Genomic DNA, 21,280 nt, shown 5'->3' on the forward strand with positions numbered 1-21,280 from the left:
TTTTTTTTTGAATTTTTTTGAATTTTTTTTTAATGCCTGCTCCGAAGGTCTTATCTTACTTTACTAGGGATTATATAGCTATATATGAAATTTCATGCATATCGGTTAATATCTTTATCCTCCTCCACCAAAATAGCTGTTCACTTGGCTGTTTTCCTATGTCGTGAAGGCTGAAATTTCAGTTCAGTGGAGCACTTACTGTTCCCAACCCTAACCCTGTGGAAAGCCATCTAATTAGACTTTAATTTGATTCTGATATGTTTTTAGGAGGTAATTTAATTATTGTTTGATTTTATACCAATGTTATGTATCTGATGTTAGCCACCCTGAGCCCGACTTCGGCCGGGGAAAGTGGGATATAAAAAAAGGTGTTTTTTTATTACTTGTTATTATTCCTTTGTAAGAAAATATGAAATAACGTAAAACAATTTTTTTGCGGGGGGGGAATCAATGGGGGGGTTGACAAGAAATTTTCCACACTGGGTACCACCTGACCTTCCCATGCCTTGGGCGGGGGGGGGGGGGTTGACAAAATTTTTTTTGCCCCCGGGTACCAATTTACCTTGCTATGCCCCTGCCTTTGCTTTGTCCCATCTAATATTCTGAAATAGGACTTTCATTTACGTCCGTCTCACAATCTCCTCTTTTTCCCTGACCATCATTTGTAGGTTTTTGGACTGAGGTTGGATGGCCACCTTTCAAGGATTCTTTAGCTGTGATTCCTGCATTGCAGGAGGGTTGGATGAAATGATCCTTGGGAGTGCCAAAAACCAGTGCCAGATTTACATATATGCTAAACATGCTATAGCTTGGGGCCCCACTCTCTTGGGGGCCCCAAAAAAATTTAAAGTAAAAAAAAACTGGACGTACATTTCCAAAATATAAGATAAAAAACAAATAAAATAAAACCTACATACACTTACAGCTTAATAATTATTAATAATTAATATATTTATTAATTATATTAATATACTTAATTGTATTTCACTATTAATATACTTCTTCTTAGTTGTATTTCTCTATTAATATACTTCTTCTTAATTGTATTTCAGTTCAACAATTACTTTGATAAAATACATATTTTGTAATGTGCAAATGGCTTTAGATACCTCTTAGGTCCATAAATTTCTATATAGCATATATTAAACAGAAAAAAACAGCGACAATTTGTTGTTGACAAAGGACAGCTGGACATATAAAGGGCCCCGTTACCTTCAGTAGCTCCTTAGGGCCGCATCAAACCTAAATCCGGCCCTGGCTAAAACTGCAAGTCTATGGAACTAACTAGCCATGTTTCTTAACAGTCACAGTGCTGTTCCTCTGCCTGAAAGAAGAGACGGGAATTTTTTGCTGTTGCCTGCTAGAGCAGATATTCTACAGCACAGTGGCGTAGCAAGCCTCTGCGCTGCTGGGGGGGGCGGCGGCGCAGAGGCACCCCCCTGGGGGAGGGGCACGACGCGTGCGTCATGACGTCATCGTGATGTCACAACGCATGTGGATGCAGAAAGGGGGAATTTCCCCCTTTCCGCAGCTTTTTTTCAGCGGGGGATGGGCCAGCGAGGAGGGGGTGTCATGCCAGTGACAAGCGTGACACCCCCCTCACTGGCCCACCCCCCCCCCCCGCCGAAAAAAAGCGGCGGAAAGGGGAAAAAGAGAAGCAGAGCAGGCGCTTGAATGCGCCTGATCTGCTTCCTTCCCCCCCCCCCAGTGGTTTTTTTTCGGTGGGGGGTGGGCCAGCGAGGAGGCGCTGTCATGCCAGCGTGACACCACCTCCTCGCTGGCCCACCCGCCGCCGAAAAAAAGCCGCTGGAAGGGGGAAAAGGCGACATGCCAGGTATCTGAAGAAGTGTGCATGCACACGAAAGCTCATACCAAGAACAAATTTAGTTGGTCTCCAAGGTGCTACTGGAAGGAATTTTTTATTTTTATTTTGTTTTGCAATTGTTATTGTTATAAGTTATTTCTGTGGTTTATACAGGTGAAACTCGAAAAATTAGAATATTGTGGAAAAGTCCATTTATGTAAGCAATTCTTTTCATTAGCTACTGGAGTTTAATATATGAGATAGACTCATGACATGCAAAGCGAGATATGCCAAGCCTTTGCTTGTTATAATTGTGATGATTATGGCGCACAGCTGATGAAAACCCCAAAGTTGAGATTGTGAATTTGGGGTTCTCATCAGCTGTACGCCATATTCATCACAATTATAACAAATAAACGCTTGACATATCTCGCTTTGCATGTCATGAACCTTGCCATGATATTCTAATTTTTCGAGTTTCACCTGTATCTAAAGATCTCAGGGTGGTGCCCAACTTCAAGAACACAAGAACCACAGCTAAATGCAGGAATGGCAGCTGACAACTGTCCCCGTTTTATTCCCCCCCAACCGTCCTCCAGCTGCGAGAATCACCATCTCCCCGTTCTCAGCGGTGCGTGAAGGTGAGGCGGTCCAGCTGTCCTGCGAGGTGAACAGCGATAACACCACCTCAAGCAACTACACCTGGTACAGGGATGGTCTCCCTCTCCCCGAGGCCCGTGGGGATTCCCTGGAGTTCCAGCAAGTGTCCAGAGGCGATTCGGGGATCTATCGCTGCCAAGTGGAGAACGAAAAAGCCACCAAGAGCTCCACCACCGCCACCTTGTCTGTGCTGTGTAAGAGCCAGGGGCGGACCGCCCTGGGGAGGGTGACACTCTGGGGGCAGGCCCCACCCCTGCAATCGACGGCGCGGCAACTTTTGGTGTAGAGCCAGTTTGGTGTAGTGGTTAAGAGCGACAGACTCGTAATCTGGGGAACCGGGTTCGTGTCTGCACTCCTCCACATGCAGCTGCTGGGTGACCTTGGGCTAGTCACACTTCTTTGAAGTCTCTCAGCCCCACTCACCTCACAGAGTGTTTGTTGTGGGGGAGGAAGGGAAAGGAGAATGTTAGCCGCTTTGAGACTCCTTCGGGTAGTGAAAAGCGGGATATCAAATCCAAACTCTTCTTCTTCTTCTTCTTCTTTTAAAAGGCTGCAATGCGCGAACAGCAGCACAGCGTCTGTGCTGCTGTTCATGTGCTGCAGCCTTAAAGGTTGCTGCACCGCACGGAAGGGGTGCCGGCCGATCGCGCCCGCCATCTTGGGTGGACTGCGCATGTCCACCCAAGATGGTGGGCGCGATCGGCCGGCACCCCTTCCAACTGGCGCTGCGCCGTAAAAATAAATTCCGTAAAAATAAATTCATTCATTCATTCATTCATTCATTCATACTATCAGCCAAACACTCTCTATTCAAAGTTATACATTTCCGCCACATAAATTAAATGCTATTATCTGATCAATTATCAGGCGACTCAATCGGGGCAATAGGTATAATTTCACATTGGCACTGTTTTGTTCGTTGAAAGCTTGGGTCTTGCGCTCTGACGTGTCTCTCCTCTGGTTCCAGACCCCCCAGGGAAGCCTCGGGCGACAGTCTTTGCGGAGACGGAAAGAGGGCGGGTCGCCATCTTCCATTGTTCAGTGGACAGCAACCCTCCAGCCCAACTGGTCCTGTATAAAGGGGGTGAAGTCGTGGCTTCCAGCAGCTCAGCAAACAGCGCAGCCTCCCAGAGGGTCAGGATCACGGCCGCTCCCAACACCATGGGGGTGGAGATGAGAGGCATCGAGCCGCAGGACGAAGGCAGCTACAACGTCACAGCCACCAACGCCTATGGCTCTTCGTCCACGCTGCTGTACCTCCGTGTGCAGAGTGAGTGCAGTGGGACTGATCATAGCCGTGGGTCTATTTCAATGTTGTCACTGTATTGCTAGGCGTGGAGAGTCCTCTCCTCCCTTCGATATCTTCGCAGACAAGAGTATCTGAAGAAGTGTCCATGCACACGAAAGCTCATACCAAGAACAAACTCAGTTGGTATCTAAGGTGCTACTGGAAGGATTTTTTTTTTCACAGACAAGAATTAACGAGCAGTTTCTAATTTACAGTCCTTTTTACTCAGTCATCTGGTTGCAAGCAAAAATCCACATCTCTCCACAAGGAGGGCAGTTGGCTACTCCAGATCCTCCCCATAGCTGTCAACGTTTCCCTTTTCTTAAAGGGAAATTCCCTTATTCTGAATAGGATTCCTCGCAAGAAAAGGGAAAAGTTGACAGCTATGATCCTCCCCCTTCCATCCCTCACAACATCCTGAGTGCCAATAGGAAGTTTCTCCTCCTCTCTTCATCCTTTGTTCTCTAATACGGACAGACCAGGGCCAGCGCATCCATTTAGGCGAACTAGGCAATTGCCTAGGGCACCAAAATGGAGGGGGCGCTGGCCAGGCTTGGGCGGGGCGGGCTAGCTAGCCCCGTCTCGTCCATTGGGGCTGGTGGTGCAGCGCGCTGGGGCGCCACCCCTGCGAGCCCGCCAGCATACCGGGCGCCCCCTCCCCAACCCGCCCCCACGGGCAGGTGGGCACTCGCACGCCGGCGGCACAGCCGCTGCCGCCCATGCTTCTCCCGGGCAGGCTGTGAGCTGGCCGCCCATCCCAGTCTTCGAGCACAGCAAGTGGGGGGAGCCGTGCGGCCCCGGCAGCGGCCTCCTCCTGCCCCCACGGGCGGGCGGGTGCTTGCGCCACCCGCGCTCTGCCCCGGATGCATGGGGGCGCCAGAAGGATCGCCGCGCCACGGCGGCAGATGTGCCTGAGACGGCCCTGGGGCTAGCAGCAGCTTCTCCGCTGTAGTGGAGAGGTGCTGCTTGCCCCCTATACCACCACCCCGGCTCCCACAAAAGCAGGCTTTGGCAGGGGGGGCAGAATGTGGTTCACCTAGGGCGCAAGAAGCCCTAGCGCCGGTCCTGGGACAGACCTCCTAGTTCTTGGGGGGGAGGGTCCCCCACACTCTCTAATGACGTCTCTGCTGGCTGTTCCCTCCCTTCTTTTTCTCTTTCCATTATCTTGTAGCTAGGTAACTCATGCCGAAGCTACTCGGTGCCTGTGTCTCTCCCTGCTTCTGAAACCGCGGGAAACACCAGGGTGTGTGTGTTTGCGCAAATCTTCCCCCTCCAGCTCCTCTTCAGAGAGGTGTTGCTCTGCCTGAGAATGCATTCCCCAATCCTCCGATTGAGTGCATTCCCTGACAAGGATGCAGGATGCCTCGCGGAGTACAAGACGGCGGGTCCCTGCCCTGAGGAGCTTACAGTCCAAAATAATTGATTGCAGAGGAAAGAGCAGGGGAAGGGGAAGCAGCTGGATTGAGAATGGAAAAGCAAGTGTGCTTGTTTCAGTTACATGCGCTGAGGCTTATTTGTGGAACCATGGAATTGTAGAGTTGGAAAGGACCATCTAGTCCAAACCCCTGCAATGCAGGAATCACAGAGAAAGAATCCCTGGCGGGTGACCTTCAACCTCTGTTTCAAAACCTCTGTTGGGGCTTTTGGTTTTAACTGGAAAAGCCTCAAAACCAGTATAGCACTTGGAGTGGTGTCCAGCTACGCTTCCTGCTGCGCTTCCCTGCTTCTCCAGTGCTTTTGCAGAGGTGTTCAAACTTCAAACTTCTTCTTGCGCAACGGTATGTGTGCCTTTCTTGCCAGCAATTAAACTCCCACAAAGTCTACCTTGTTTCAAGTCAAGCAAGCTTTATTTACAGGCATTTAAATCACGGACATTCTTTCCGGGGCTCACGGAGGATATCTCCGTTCCGCTCCGGTCAAAAATGAAAGCAGGACTGACCAGGAAATAAACAGTGCGTCACATAAATCACATAGGCTTCACATACAGCAGAACCCCGGATGTTGTGACACATCTTCCCTGTGGGAGAGGTGAACTGTTGAGCTTATTTAACCCTGAAAGCTCCAAACCTCACAACCTCCAATGAACAAGAGTACTCTGTTCCACAGTCAAACAGCTCTTGCCATGAAGTGTGCATGCACACGAAAGCTCATACCAAAAACAAACTTAGTTGGTCTCTAAGGTGCTACTGGAAGGAATTTTGTTTGTTTGTTTGTTTTCCCTTCCTAATATTTAGCCGAAAGCTCCTTCCTTGTCTTCTTAATCCATTTGTTTGGGTCCTACCCTCTAGCACTGCAGAAAACACACTTGCTCCAACTTCCATGTGCCAATCCTCTAGATTTTTGAAGATCTCTTCTCAATCACCATAAACAACAGAGAAGGCCCTCTCTCACATCCCCACCAAGACAGCCTGTATGGGTGGCGGGATCTAGAGAAGGCTGAGAGACATTGACTGGCCCCCAACGCCACACGCAGTGAGCTTCACAGCTGAGTGGGGATTCAAACCCTGGCCTCTCCCAGTTCCCAGTCCAACACTCTAACCAACTGGCTCTTTATGGTGGTCTAAACCACTGAGCCTCTTGGGCTTGCCGATTGTAAGGTCAACAGTTCGAATCCCCACGACGGGGTGAGCTCCCGTTGCTCTGTCCCAGCTCCTGCCAACCTTGCACTTTGAAAGCACGCCAGTGCAAGTAGATAAATAGGTACCGCTGCGGCGGGAAGGTAAACGGCGTTTCTGTGCGCTCTGGTTTCCATCACGGTGTCCCGTTGCGCCAGAAGCAGTTTTGTCATGCTGGCCACGTGACCCAGAAAGCTGTCTGTGGACAAACGCTGCCTCCCTTGGCCTGAAATCGAGATGAGCGCCACAACCCCATAGTTGCCTTTGACTGGACTTGACCGTCTAGGGGTCCTTTACCTTTACCTATATAGAAATATCTGCATGAATGAATAAATACTCTGAGCATTCATTCTTTGCTGCATTTAAGCCTGTTATCTAGTTTCCTGGAATTCTAGAATTGTTCACAGGGGTCATCTAGTCCAACCCCCTGCAACGTTGGAATCTACGGCCCAACCTGTGGCTCGAACCCATGACCCTGAGATTAAGAGCCCCATGCCTGACTTTCTTCCCAAATCCAGCTGCCCGAGTTCTGGCTACGCCATCCCCCGAGTTGCTGGAAGGAGAGGCGCTCACCCTGAGCTGTGACGTGATGGGGTCTGCTCCCGAGGAGTTCACCTTCTCCTGGTACAGAAACAGCAAGCCCCTCCAAGAGTGCGATGGCAGCACACTCAGCTTCAAGGCCATCACCAGCAGCGACGCTGGGTCCTACCATTGCAAAGCCCACACGCCAGATGAGGCCACCACCAGCGTCTCTCCAGCCATCAGCATAACTGTCTTTTGTAAGTGGTGGCGTTTTTTGCTGGCAGCATCCCTAACTTGGATTAGACTCCCTGCAGTCAGTTTGGGGTGGGTGATAGCCAGAGATTAAGCATGCAATGAGGAAATGCCACATCCTTCCTAATCCCAAGGGACAGCTTCATTAACCTGTGACCCTGAAATCTGGAAATCTGGAAAATTGGATCCCCTCCAAAGCGACGCCAGCGTTTTGTCCTCATTTTGTGCCACAAAGCCTGCGTTTCGTGCCACCCCCTGAAATAGAATAATTCATACTCAGACCAGGGGCCATAGGTACCCCCCCCCAACAAACCCCAACATCATCCGATTCGCTCCAAACCAGTGCCAAACTTTTGCAAGACTTTTAATAAAAAATAAAAATAATTGTATTCTTTATTACCGCCCCCCCAAGCCACTCTGGGAGGCTTACAGAATATATAAAACACAATAAAAGCGGTTTCGTGCCGCAGACCCTACGTTTTGTGCCACCCCTCAAATGGAGTAACTGATACTCAAACCAGGGGCCATAGGTATCCCCGCTAAAATCCAACCCTGGAGGTAGGGTGGTTCACAACACACAACGACCCAAAATGAGCCCAAAACTTTGGCATCGGTTTGCAGTGGATCCAAAATTCCTGGGTGACGTGTTAATGAAGCTCCAAAGGACCTCTAAGCCATTCCAAACTGGATTCCTCCATGGCACTGCGTACAGGTGATCAAAAATCTGGTTGTGTGGCTCCCTGAGAGTTTATAGACAAAATGTTTTCATAATCTATGGCCTTTTAAAGGGAGGATGTGAGGGTATTTTCTCTCCCAGTGTGGTATAGTGGTTAAGAGCGATAGACTCATAATCTGGTGAACCGGGTTCGCTTCCCCCCTCCTCCACATGCAGCTGCTGGGTGACCTTGGGCTAGTCACACTTCTCTGAAGTCTCTCAGCCCCACTCACCTCACAGAGTGTTTGTTGTGGGGAAGGAGAATGTTAGCTGCTTTGAGACTCCTTTGGGTAGTGATAAAGCGGGTTATGAAATCCAAACTCCTCTTCTTCTTCTCCCCCCCTTACTATTATTATATTAAGTATTTTGTGTTTTATGTTTTATGTTGCAAAACTCCCTGTGGTCTCTTGAGGAAGGGCAGTTTTATAAATATGATAAAGGATAAAGTAACCATCAGCTGGAAAGGAGGTAGTCCCCACCATCGACCCTAAAGCTAGCATCTCTCTCCTGCCTGCACAGATCCGCCTCGGAAACCTCAGGTGACCTCCTTCCTTCAGACACAGGGCAGGCAGGTGGCCGTCATCCACTGCAGCACCCAGAGTGAGCCACAGTCCCAGCTGGCCATCTACAAGGGCGGTGAGCTCCTGGCCTCCACCATCAACTCTGCCATGGGGGCACCCAATCCACGGGTCGGCGTATCAGCCTCATACAACAGCTTGAGAGCGGAGATCTCCCACGTGGTGATGGAGGATGAAGGAGAGTACTTCTGCTTTGCTGGCAATGTGCACGGCAACGCCAGTTCCTCGGTGACATTCATCGCAGAGAGTGAGTAGGAGAAGGGGTGCGAACGTGTGAAGGGTGGCTCAGCTCTTAATCTCAATGTCAGGGACGTTGAGCGACAGCGAGGACTCTGGAGAGGAAAGAAGGCAGGCTGGGGGGGGGGAGTAGAGACTTGATTCCCTCCCACATTGAGAGTGATGTAAACCCCTCGCGCTCTGGAATGCAAGCTGTCCATTCTCAAAGCAGCACTGAGCCGACAGAGCCGGCTGCAGGGGGAACAGCCGCTGTTAGATTTGGCTCAAGAGGAGGAGGAGGAGGAAGGGCTGGCCGTACCAGAGTCTCCTCGGAGCAGGAGCAGGAGCAGGAGCCGGGTAATAGGGCAATGTCGGCCCAGCAGGGGGTTGAGCAAAAGGTGGGGGTTATCCTGCTGGCGCAGAGAGCGTCATCCAGTGGGGCCAACTGGTTCATCCAGGGATGACTGAGCTGGGAGAGCTCAGACTGCAGCTACCGTGTAATTACTAAATAAACCTAAGAGCAATTAACCTGCCAGCTTGCCGCATCTTGTGTGAGAGAGACATTGTAAATCCTGACACTCAGGGTCATGGGTGTTTGAGCCCCATGTTGGCCAAAGAGATTCCTGCATTGCAGAGCAGCCCTCCTTTTCTTTAGATCTGCCCATTAACAGAGCTCTGTTTCCCTGCCTTCAATGGTCGGTCTGCTTAGCTGCAAGAATCTGGATTTCTCCTCCGGATGTTCTCGAAGGGAATGCAGTGAACCTCACCTGTGCAGTTGACAGCAATACAGCTGGCGATCCGCACTACACCTGGTATAAAAACAACAGGTGGTACGCCGAAGGCACATCAAATATGCTGTCACTTCCCCACGCTACTGTGGCTGATGCTGGCTCCTACTACTGCACAGTGAAGAACCAGGAGAGGGTTCGGAACTCCTCCTTGGGCACTCTGAACGTCCTCTGTAAGTCCCTGAATTTGCAAACTGTTGTTGCCCAGTCCCCGTGGTGTTGGGTGCCCATTGAGCAGAAGGAAAGGAGGCCACCTTAGGTGGCACGAGAGGCAGGCAGAGTCAGCTAAACGTAGCTTTCTTCTCCTTCCCGTTGAGTTCTGTCAGGAAACCCCCCTCCCCGCGGCTGGTAGCATCCCAGGATCGTTTGCAGTACAGGGAACCACCCCCTTTGTTCAGCAGTTCGTCATCCCCCTCCTCAGGAGGAAGCGACCATTCCTCCAGTGGGGAGGGGGAGTTGGAGACAGTAAGTCGGTGCAGGGGCTGTGAAGGGATCGCAGAGCCTGAGCACCAAGGGGGAAGCGGGGAACAGGGACAGTTTCCCGCGCCCCGAGTTCGCAGACAGGAAAGACGTGGAAGGGGGAGACGGGGGTTTAGAATCCCGCGCCTCTTTTGCTGGTCCAAGAATCGGAAGGGATCATTCCCGGACTCTGCGGAGGGATGAGATGGACGTTTGAACTTTTGCTCCACTGTAAATATCTTCACAATAAAGAACTTAGTTTTTAGAAGTTCCGCGTTCTGGCTGATTACTCATGAGCAACCACTGAACGTCCTTACAAGTTCTACAAAGGCAGCACAGAGACTATGAGCTGTGCATAAATTCTATGAAATAAATAAATAAGTAAGGAGAAGGAGAACTGAGGCCTGCCGCAAAAGACCCCTTCACGCTACCCCTGCCTCCCCTCACCAAAAATACAATTATGATGCTTCTAATTTGCACCATTTTTGAGCAGTCGAAATCTCGCTGCGCTGCATTTTGATGCATTCCCCCCCCCCCAAAAAAAAAACTTGCTTAGATCAAAACTCAGAAGAAGAATGACCTGGCTACATTTTAAACCCAGAATGTGTACGCACATCTTTTTCTTACTGCTGCATAACTCAGTCGCCTGATTCTGCTGATTTCGCTCCTCTTTCCCCCTTCTGGAAGATCCTCCCAGGAACGTTTGGGTGAAGTCTTTCCTGGAGACCCAGAAAGGGATTCTGGCCATCATTGTGTGCTCTGTCGAAAGCAACCCCTGGTCTGTGCTCTCCCTCCTCCGAGGCAGTGAAGTCCTCGCATCCAGCTCTTTCCAAGCCAGCCGGGCGCCAAACCATAGGCTGAGCGCTGCCGCCTCTCCAAACTCCTTGAGACTCGAGATCAAAGATGTCAGCCTGGACGACGAAGGGATGTACGAGTGCCTGGCTAGCAATGGCATTGGGGAAACCAGCGCCTCCTTAGACTTCACAGTGGCAAGTGAGTGAAGGCAGCTGGTACTTGGGGAAGGGTTGAAGGTCCTAGAAAGTCAATCCTCAACAGCTCCTCTAGGTAATTGGGGAAGTAGGTCAGACCCAAGAGAGCCCATCTAGGCTAGCATTTTGTTCTCAAAGTGGCCGGTCAGATAAAAAAGCCAATGCAATTCTGAGCTGCATCAATAGGAGTATAGCATCTAGATCAAGGGAAGTAATAGTACCACTGTATTCCGCTCTGGTCAGACCTCACCTGGAATACTGTGTCCAGTTCTGGGCACCACAGTTCAAGAAGGATACTGACAAGCTGGAAGGTGTCCAGAGGAGGGCAACCAAAATGGTCAAAGGCCTGGAAACAATGCCTTATGAGGAACGGCTTAGGGAGCTGGGTATGTTTAGCCTGGAGAAGAGAAGGTTAAGGGGTGATATGATAGCCATGTTCAAATATATAAAAGGATGTCATATAGAGGAGGGAGAAAGGTTGTTTTCTGCTGCTCCAGAGAAGCGGACACGGGGCAATGGATTCAAACTACAAGAAAGAAGATTCCACCTAAACATTAGGAAGAACTTCCTGACAGTGAGAGCTGTCCGACAGTGGAATTTGCTGCCAAGGAGTGTGGTGGAGTCTCCTTCTTTGGAGGTCTTTAAGCAGAGGCTTGACAGCCATCTGTCAGGAATGCTTTGATGGTGTTTCCTGCTTGGCAGGGGGTTGGACTGGATGGCCCTTGTGGTCTCTTCCAACTCTAGGATTCTATGATTCTATGAAAGCCCCCAAGCATTACCTGAGTGCAGCATCCCTCCCCACACTTCTGATTCTCCAGCAAGTGGTCTTCACAGGTGTATTCAATAGCGGTAGGAGAGCACAGCCATAGTGGCTAGTGGCCATCGATAGACTTGGCCCCCATTCATTTTTGTCTAATCCTCTGAGAGCCGCTGAAGTTGGCGGCCATCACTACATTCCATGCCAATTTTGTTGTTTACTTTTGCACCGTGTCAAGGAATGCTTCCAAACGATACAGGCACATTATATTTTTGTTTTCCACGTCAATATACATTAAACAATGATACTTAGCACAGGCTGGGGAAGCCGATGATTCCCTGTTGGAGCTGGTGGCTTCAGTCCATTTCAGCTTCCCTCTTCTCCATCTTGCAGCTACGAGGGTTGTGATTAAGCCGGTCCCAGAGGTGCGTGAAGGGGATCGGGTCTCTCTCGTCTGCGAAGACAGAAGCTCCCCATCGACAGCTGTCTACACCTGGTACAAGAATTCCAGGTGGCTGTCAGAGGGCCCGGCCCCCGCCCTCGTCTTCCAGGCGGTGGCAACCAGCGACGTGGGCTCCTACACCTGCCAAGTTCAGAACGAGAGGGGGACCAGGAAGTCTCCACCTGCCGCCCTGCAGGTGCTCCGTGAGTACAGCATGACTTCCCTTTTGGAATGGGTTTGTGCGTGGACTTACGAAATGTTCCTTAAACCATGGGGCTGGTCTTGGAATCTGCACACTGGAACCTGTTGAAATGACCCACGTTGTCCAGGGAAAACTGAGTCGCTGTGCACAGTGCTGATTGGCTAGCACCTGTGCCGTCATGAGTCTACTTTCCTTCTGCTCCTCCACACCTCCCAAACTCCCAGGGTAGTTTTTCAACTTATAAAATGTTGAGTGGAGGGGGGGGGGGACTGGAGGAACTTTATAGGAATGGGCACACAGGACTCATCAACTGGGGAAGGGGGATTCTTCTACTGTGAAAAATCTTGGAAACTTTTCGAAAAGGAAAGAAGAAAGAATGATTTGTGCCTTAAATATGGAGGCAGAAGCCAAAGTGACAACATTTCGACTGATACACACATTTAGCACCCAATTTTATCTAATGTATGCCTTTTTGCAAGCCACTTCTCCTAATCTGATCCATTTTTTGTGAACACTTTCCCTTAATATACAGTACATATCTTTGGTTGGTAAGCTGTGCTGCAAAGTCCAGAGAAATACAAATCTAAAATGCTGCCTGCATTTCATGTCTCATAGTGAAATGCAAATTGTAGGGGATCACATTTAAAAAAAAAAACCAACAAATTTCTCTCCCATTCTCAGTGAGGACTAGAAACGTTTTCCACAAAGCAATCTGAGCTTTGCAGTACATACCCAGTACTTAGAATCATAGAATCATTGCAGAGGTGGAAGGGACCCAAAGGGTGACGCTGTGGTCTAAACACCACTGAGCCTTTGGGGCTTCCCTGCTGGAATGTTGGCAGTTGAAATCGAATTCTTCTTTTGTTTTTCAAAAGTTTTCAAGATTTTTCACTGTAGCAGAATCCCAGCTTCTGCCAACCTGGCAGTTCAAAAGCATGCCAGTGCAAGTAGATAAATAGATACCGCTGCGGCAGGAAGGTAAACGGCGTTTCTGTGCACTCTGGTTTCCGTCACGGTGTCCCGTTGCGCCAGAAGCGGTTTAGTCCTGCTGGCCACATGACCCAGGAAGCTGTCTGTGGACAAACGCCGGCTCCCTCGGCCTGAAAAACAAGATGAGCATCGCACCCCAAAGTCGCCTTTGACTGGACCTAACCATCCAGGGGTCCTTTATTATTATTTACTGAATTTATATCCCGTCCTATACTCGGGGGTCTCAGAATAAAATCAAGATATAAAACCACAAAATATCTAATAAAAATAAAAACAACCCAATAGCCCCCACCCCCAAAAAAATATTTTAAAAGAGCATAGGATGTAATCAGCCTGGTTAAAAAGGAACGTTTTTGCCTGGCAATAATGATAATAATAATAATAATAATAATAATAATAATAATAATAATAATAATTTTATTTGTACCCTGCTCATCTGGCTGGGTCTCCCCAGCAACTCTGGGCGGCTTCCATCAAATATTAAAATACATTTAAAATGTCACAGATTAAAAGCTTCCCTAAAGAGGGCTGCCTTCAGGTATTTTCTAAATGTCAGGTAGTTGTTTATCTCCTTGACCTCTGATAGGAGGGCGTTCCACAGGGCGGGAGCCACCACCGAAAAGGCCCTCTGCCTGGTTCCCTGTAGCTTTCCTTCTCGCAGTGAGGGAACCAACAGAAGGCCCTCGGCGCTGGATCTCAGTGTCCGGGCTGAACGATGGGGGTGGAGACGCTCCTTCAGGTATACAGGACCGAGGCCGTTTAGGGTGTGTATCATTAAGGCACCAGGCGAACTTGCCTGGTAAGAGCATTCCACAGACAGGGAGCCACTGCAGAGAAGGCCCTGTTCTCGTGTTGCCACCCTCCGGACCTCTCGAGGAGAAGGCACACGAAGAAGGGCCTCAGAAAATGATCTCAGTGTCCGGGTAGGTTCATATGGAAAGAGGCGGTCCTTGAGGTATTGTGGCCCTGAGCCGTTTACCTTTACCTTTACCTTAGCTAGTCCAGCCCCCTTGCAATGCAGGAATGCAGTTAACCATGGTTCAAATCGGGCCCTTGCCGCCAGGCCACCACCTCTTGTGCAGAATCATCTTGACATGTGACATCATCTCTCCCCCACAGATGCTCCAAAGAAGCCCTCCCTGACTTCCTTCCTGGAGACTCAGTCCGGGAGCCAGGCCATCATCGAGTGCACGGTTGAGAGTCACCCGCCGTCCGACGTCACCCTGTACAGGGAGGGCGTGATCTTGGCTTCCAGCAGGAGTTCTGGGACTCTCCCTACCCAGCGGCTCATTGTCCACTCAGCCCACAACGCCCTGAAAGTTGAGATCAAGGATCTCCGCCTCGAAGACAACGGGCAGTACCGATGCTCAGCTAAGAACACCTATGGGGAGACCACCGCCTCCATGCGCTTCAATGTGGAGAGTGAGTGATTCTCCTCCACCCTCTCCCCTTCCCATGTGGGGGAATGCGTGTCCAGCTGATGCACGGCTGCCAACATGTGTGCAACTTTTGGCCCCAGAAGGGGGCAGGGCGGGGCAGGGCAGGCTTACACACGGTTGCTGATGCACCAAATGCCACAAAACATAGCCCACATGCAAAACAGAATTGCCGTGTGCATCCTTATGCCAGGATGTCCTACACATGAGTAGAACCTTGGCTGAGACACATGCCCGACTGGCATGTTCCCTCCCTCCTGGGCGATGGTTCGGGAGCTTCAAAAGCATTCTTCAGCCCGAACATCACAGCGACTGATGCCAGAAGACATCAGCACACTTAGGGATCTGCAAAGGTCAGCGCAGTTGCGTAACAGAACTCAGCAACTCAGCATTTTGGCTAATCTACTTTATTTACATATAAACACACATGGAGCACTGCAACATGGCTCCTTCTCTCTCTAGCATCACACAGCAAAGAGGAAGAACGAAGGACAGTAGTCCTACTTCAGGAAACACACAAACATCCTGTATTCGTCACTTCCCAGTGTGGAATGAAAACACATACCCGGTCATGTGATAGACAACAAACCCATGACTACACACGGGGAATGAATCCCCAACACCTTACACATGCAGGCCCCCAACGTGGCGATTTATTTGTTTCATGAAATCTTATATACTGCTTGGTTAGTAAAACAAAACAAAAGGAGTTTAAAAAGAGAATGAAACAATACAAAAAAATCAGTAAAGATAGCTCATTAAAAGGTTCAGAAGAAAAAATAACGAACTGAAAAAGGGATTAAAACTCACATCAACATTTTACATGTCTGAGTAGGCTTGTCTGCACAAAAATGTTGTTAGCAGGCGCCGGAAACAGTACAGTGAAGGCGCCTGCCTGATATCCATCGGCAGGGAGTTCCAAAGTGTGAATGCTTGCACATGAAAAGATCTGAGTTCTTACAAATGCAAAACATGTAGCACCTGCAACAGGGCCAATCCCGCTGATCAAAGTGGTTGAGTGGGTGTTTATGGGGGAAGGCAATCTCATAGGTATACTGGTCCTAGGTAATTAAGGGCTTTAACTGGGACGCGGGTGGCGCTGTGGTCTAAACCACTGAGCCTCTTGGGCTTGCCAATCAGAAGGTCGGCGGTTCGAATCCCCGTGACGGGGTGAGCTCCCTTTACTCTGTCCAAGCTCCTGCCAACCTAGCAGTTCAAAAGCACACCAGTGCAAGTAGATAAGTAGGTACCTTTGCAGCGGAAAAGTAAACGGCATTTCCGTGCGCTCTGGTTTCCGTCACGGTGTCCCGTGTCATTTCATTTCATTTCATTTTTCATTTGTATGCCGCCTTTCCACAGTTAAAAAAAACAATGCTCAAGGCGTCTTAAAGCATGACAAGATTTACATAAATACATAAGTCATAAACAATAAATAAACCACATCTAAAAAAAATACACAACCAAATGGCTGAGAGACTTCAGAGAAGTGTGACTAGCCCAAGGTCACCCAGCAGCTGCATGTGGAGGAGGGGGGAAGCGAACCCGGTTCACCAGATTACGAGTCTACCTCTCTTAACCACTACACCACACTGGAAGCAGAGGAGGACAAATTATTTTGGTTTCTGTCTTGCTCTTTTCCCTACTCAGATGCCAGGGTCGCGATTGAGCCCTCTCCCGATGTCCAGGAAGGTGCCGTGGCCAACGTGACCTGTGTGGTGGTCAGCCAGGCGGAGGGGGAAATGAATTACACATGGTACAAGAACAGCAAGTGGCTCCGGGGTGGTCCGGAGCGATCCCTCCTCCTGGCGGGCGTGGCCAGGGACGATGCTGGCTCGTACCACTGCCAGGCAGAGGGGAGGACGGGAACCGTGACCTCTGCCTTGGTCATCCTGAACGTGCTTTGTAAGTGTGTGGGTCTTTGCAAGGTTTGTGAAGGCTGCTACGGGGCCAGCTCAGCCCACTGGGCTGTCCCAACTCCAATTCATAGAATTGGACCATTGGAAGGGCACCAAGGGTCATCTAGTCCAACCCCCTGCAATGCAAGAATCTCAGCTAAACAATCTGTGACCGATGTCCATACAAGCTCTGCTTAAAAACCTCCAAGGAAGGAGAGTCCACCACCTCCCGTGGGAGCCCGCTTCAGCCGGCGAGCAGCACTTACTGTCAGAAAGTTCTTCCTGACATTTAGTCAGAATCTCCTTTCTTGTAACTTGAAGTCGTCGGTTCGAGTTCCACCCTTCAGAGCAGGAAGTAACAAGCTTGCTCCATCCTCCATGTGACAGCCTTTTAAATATTTGAAGATGGCGGCAAACCTGTTTGGGTGATTGGTTAGAGTGTGGTGTTGATAATGCCAAGGTTGCTGGTTCGATCCCTGTAAGGGGCAAGTGCATATTCCTGCATTTCAGGGGGTTGGACTAGATGATCGTGAGGGTCCCCTTCCAACTCTATGATTCTATGATCTCCTTTTAGTCTCCTTCTTTCCAAGCTAAACATATCCAACTCAATCAACTGTTCCTCATAAGGCTTGGCTTTTTCAACCCTTGATCATCCTGGTCACCCTCCTCTGCACACCTTCCAGCTTTAAGGAGGACATGTCAATATCCTCCTTAAATTGTGGTGCCCAGAACTAGACACAGCATTCCAGGGTTGCAAAATCCCAGAGGCTCTGGGTGAATTGGGAAAAACTGCAGGGCCACTTGAGGCCCATCAGAAAATGGCAGGCGGTGAGCCAGGAAGCAGAAGAGTTTAGTGAACAGGTAGTGGCTGCAGCGGGATGCGGGTGGCGCTGTGGGTTAAACCACAGAGCCTAGGGCTTGCCGATCAGAAGGTCGGCGGTTCGAATCCCCGCAGTGACGGGGTGAGCTCCCGTTGCTCGGTCCCTGCTCCTGCCAACCTAGCAGTTTGAAAGCACATCAAAGTGCAAGTAGATAAATAGGTACCGCTCCGGCGGGAAGGTAAACGGCGTTTCCGTGCGCTGCTCTGGTTCGCCAGAAGCGGCTTAGTTATGCTGGCCACATGACCCGGAAGCTGTACGCCGGCTCCCTCGGCCAATAAAGCGAGATGAGCGCCGCAACCCCAGAGTCATCCGCGACTGGACCTAATGCTCAAGGGTCCCTTCACCTTTACCTTAGTGGCTGCAGCACAGCACAGTTCAGACTCCAAGGCAAAAGCAGTAACTCGAGAGGAGACTGGTCAAGAGGCAGAGAGGCAGGCTGCTGAAGAAGCCAGGGAATCCCCCCCCTCCTGCTGCGACCAGCTACCCTCTCTCCCCGGTCTCCTTAGAACAGGGGTCAGCAAACTATTTCAGCAGGGGGCCGCTCCACAGTCCCTCGGACCTTGTGGGGGGCCGGACTATATTTTGAAAAAATAATAATGAACGAATTCCTATGCCCCACAAATAACCCAGAGGTGCATTTTAAATAAAAGGACACATTCTAATGTAAAAACATGCTGATTCCCAGACTGTCCGCGGGCCGGATTTAGAAGTTGATTGGGCCGCATCCGGCCCACGGGCCTTAGTTTGGGGACCCCTGCCCTAGAACATGCCAAGGAATGATATGGGTGAGGGTGCCCTGCCAACCAGTCCACCAACCTTTGCTGTTGAGAACAGACAAGTGGGAGGCCGGGCAGGTAGGCAGGCGCTGTGCTGGCCTTTCTTGTGCTTGTGTGCAAGACCTGCCTGGGACCTGAGTGCCCAGTGCCAAAGGGGAGCCTTTCCGCTATGCAGACCTGGCAGCACCCACTGCTGCTTCCCAAGGCAAAGTGCTGGCCTCATGTTCACCGTTGGCCAGTCTCTGCGGGGCTACTGAGGCTACTAAGGCTGGGGGCATCCTGTTCCCAGCCCCTGTGTGAGGAGGCACCTCTCTTTGGAGCAGGGTGGGGCGGATCCGAGGCCAGGGTTGGGTTCTCGCACCCTAGGCGAACAACCTTCTGGCGCCCCCCCGCCAAAGCCTGCTTTAGTGGGAGCTGGGGGGTGGAGAGGCAAGCAGCAGTTTCTCCGCTGTAGCGGAGAGCTGCTGTTCGCCCGTCCCGCCCCCCGCCAAAGCCTGCGGAGAAGCTGCTGCTAGCCCGTCCCGCCCAAGCCTGGCCAGCACTCCCTCCATTTTGGCACCCTAGGCAATTGCCTAGTTCACCTAAATGGACGCGCCGGCCCTGGGGGGGGGGGGGGGGGGGCAGCAGCTGCCCAGAGGACTCCCTAAGGAGAGGGGAGAGGGGAAGAGGCTGAGGGAGCACTCCACAAGGGAAGTGGAGGTGAAAATGGGTGGGGGGCTGCCAGCGCTGCAGGCAAGGGGTGACCTAACTGGGCTCCTGAGTCCCACAGGGGTGCCACAGAAAGAATGTACAGCGGTACCTTGGTTCTCGAACGCCTTGGTACTTGAACGATGTGGATCCCGAACGCTGCAAACCCAAAAGTAAGTGTTCCAGTTTGCGAACTTTTTTCAGAAGCCAAACGTGCTCCATTTTGAGTGTTACGCTTCCGATTTGATTGCCACACTTCCGTTTTGAGTGTTGCGCTGCGGTCTGTCTGTTTTTGCTCTTCGTTTTGCGTTTTTGCAGCTTTCTGTTTTGTTTTTGTGACTGTGTGGAACCCAGTCCAGCTATTGATTGATTGATTGATTGATTGAGTAAACTGCAGCACATTGTTTCTTGCTTTCATTTTGTGGGTCAATGGTCTCATGTTAAATTCCTGTTTTAGGGGTTGTTTTTAAAAGTCTGGAATGGATTAATCGATTTTGCGTGACTTTCTATGGGAAAGCGCGCCTTGGTTTGGGAACGCTTTGGTTTTGGAACGGTCTTCCAAAATGGATTAAGTTTGAGAACCAAGGTACCCCCTGTATTTGGTCAAGAGAGCCATGGACTCCAAAAGGTTGAAAACCTCTGCGCTAGGGGGTTCCCTGGTGGGGCCCCCCAGCACTCCTCTGCATCCAGCCGGTCCTTGACACCTCCAGATTACAAGGACTATCTTTTTTTTCCTGATGTCCTTACCCATTCAGATGCACCCAGCACCCCTGCCATCAGTGCCTACCTGGACAACCAAAACGGGAAGGTGGGCATCATCGACTGCAAGGTGGACAGCCATCCCCGCTCCCTGCTGGCCTTGTACAAAGGAGATCGGCTCCTGGCTGGCACCAACCGCTCCCATGCCGCAGCCGGCCTGCGCTTCGCCATGTTCCCCTCCTACAACAGCCTGAGGGTGGAGATCCGAGACGTCACGCCAGAGGATTCGGGGCGTTATGTCTGCCGGGCCGGAAACCCGTTTGGAAAGACCGCCAGCGCCGTTGACTTCAGCGCGGAGAGTGAGCAGAACTCATGCGGGGGTGGGGAGGCGACAGGAATGGAGAAAGGAGTAGGGTTTTCGGAGTGGGGAGCCCATGCATTTTCTAAAAACCAGTACAGTACACTACAGGACAGCGACCTCCATCCCATGGGCTATATCTGACCCACAATGCTGTTCCCCCCCCCCAAAAAAAACCATACCCACCTGCCCCACACCAGGCATCATAAGTGACAGCAGGTGTGCGGCAGGTAAAGATGAGGCTGGATCAGCTGTGTGACTGAGTTTCCACCCACCCATCAGCTGGACCTCTTCTCATAATCCCCAATCCAAGAGGTCCTGTATCATATAGGTGAAACTCGAAAAATTAGAATATCATGGAAAGGTTCATTTCTTTCAGTAATTCAACTTAAAAGGTGAAACTAATATATGAGATAGACTCATGACATGCAAAGCGAGATATGTCAAGCCTTTATTTGTTATAACTGTGATGATTATGGCGTACAGCTGATGAGAACCCCAAATTCACAATTTCAACTTTGGGGTTTTCATCAGCTGTGCGCCATAATCATCACAATTATAACAAATAAAGGCTTGACATATCTCGCTTTGCATGTCATGAGTCTATCTCATATGTTAAACTCCAGTAGATAATGAAAACAATTGCTTACATGATTTTTCCACAATATTCTAATTTTTTGAGTTTCACCTGTAGAATCATAGAGTTGGAAGGGACCCCAAGAGTCATCTAGTCCAACCCCCTGCAGTGCAGGCACCTCAGCTAAAGGTGGCCATCCAACCTCTGCTTAAAAACCTCCAACGGAGGAGAGTCCACAACCTCCCGAGCGAATACGTTCCACTGTAAAGTGGCTTGCGGTGGACTTCTTCAATCGACACACCACTGTGATGCTAGAGGCAGTTTTACTTGGTCAGAACAACAGCGGCCGGTGGAGAACCCGCAAAAGTGGAGTCCGCCGTCCTATAAATCACACAGGTTTATATAGAGGCATTCCCACTTTACAACGTGCCTAGAAATTAACCCACATTCTCAGAGGAAAAGCATGCCTGCGTTATCAGAGCTGGGTGCCTGATTCAGTGAGAAGGACAGGGCGCCTCCTTTCAGTTGTTTTATGTTGTAAACCAACTCCCAAGAGACTGTGATCTACTTACATAGTTAAAAACTGGAAGTGATCTGTCCCCTTTTTAGGCATTCAGGTCAAAGTTGTTGTTGTTGAGCTTTTTTAGGGAGAAGGAAAGCCCTGTTTTGGGGGGATGCAGGGCAACAACAAAAA

At 50.3% G+C, this 21,280-nt stretch overlaps 1 protein-coding gene across 1 annotated transcript in view; it reads left to right on the plus strand.

The window, feature by feature from the left end:
* Nucleotides 1–21,280, plus strand: part of SIGLEC1 (sialic acid binding Ig like lectin 1) — a 47,469-nt gene that overhangs the window by 22,947 nt on the left and 3,242 nt on the right. Inside the window, 10 exon segments of the mRNA XM_033159599.1 lie at nt 2,404–2,658; nt 3,432–3,734; nt 6,886–7,146; nt 8,376–8,681; nt 9,360–9,611; nt 10,585–10,890; nt 12,037–12,288; nt 14,397–14,699; nt 16,361–16,615; nt 19,708–20,010. Coding sequence (XP_033015490.1) covers nt 2,404–2,658; nt 3,432–3,734; nt 6,886–7,146; nt 8,376–8,681; nt 9,360–9,611; nt 10,585–10,890; nt 12,037–12,288; nt 14,397–14,699; nt 16,361–16,615; nt 19,708–20,010 — 2,796 coding nt within the window.

This window comes from Lacerta agilis, chromosome 9 (genome assembly GCF_009819535.1).
Source record: "Lacerta agilis isolate rLacAgi1 chromosome 9, rLacAgi1.pri, whole genome shotgun sequence".
NCBI lineage: Eukaryota > Metazoa > Chordata > Lepidosauria > Squamata > Lacertidae > Lacerta > Lacerta agilis.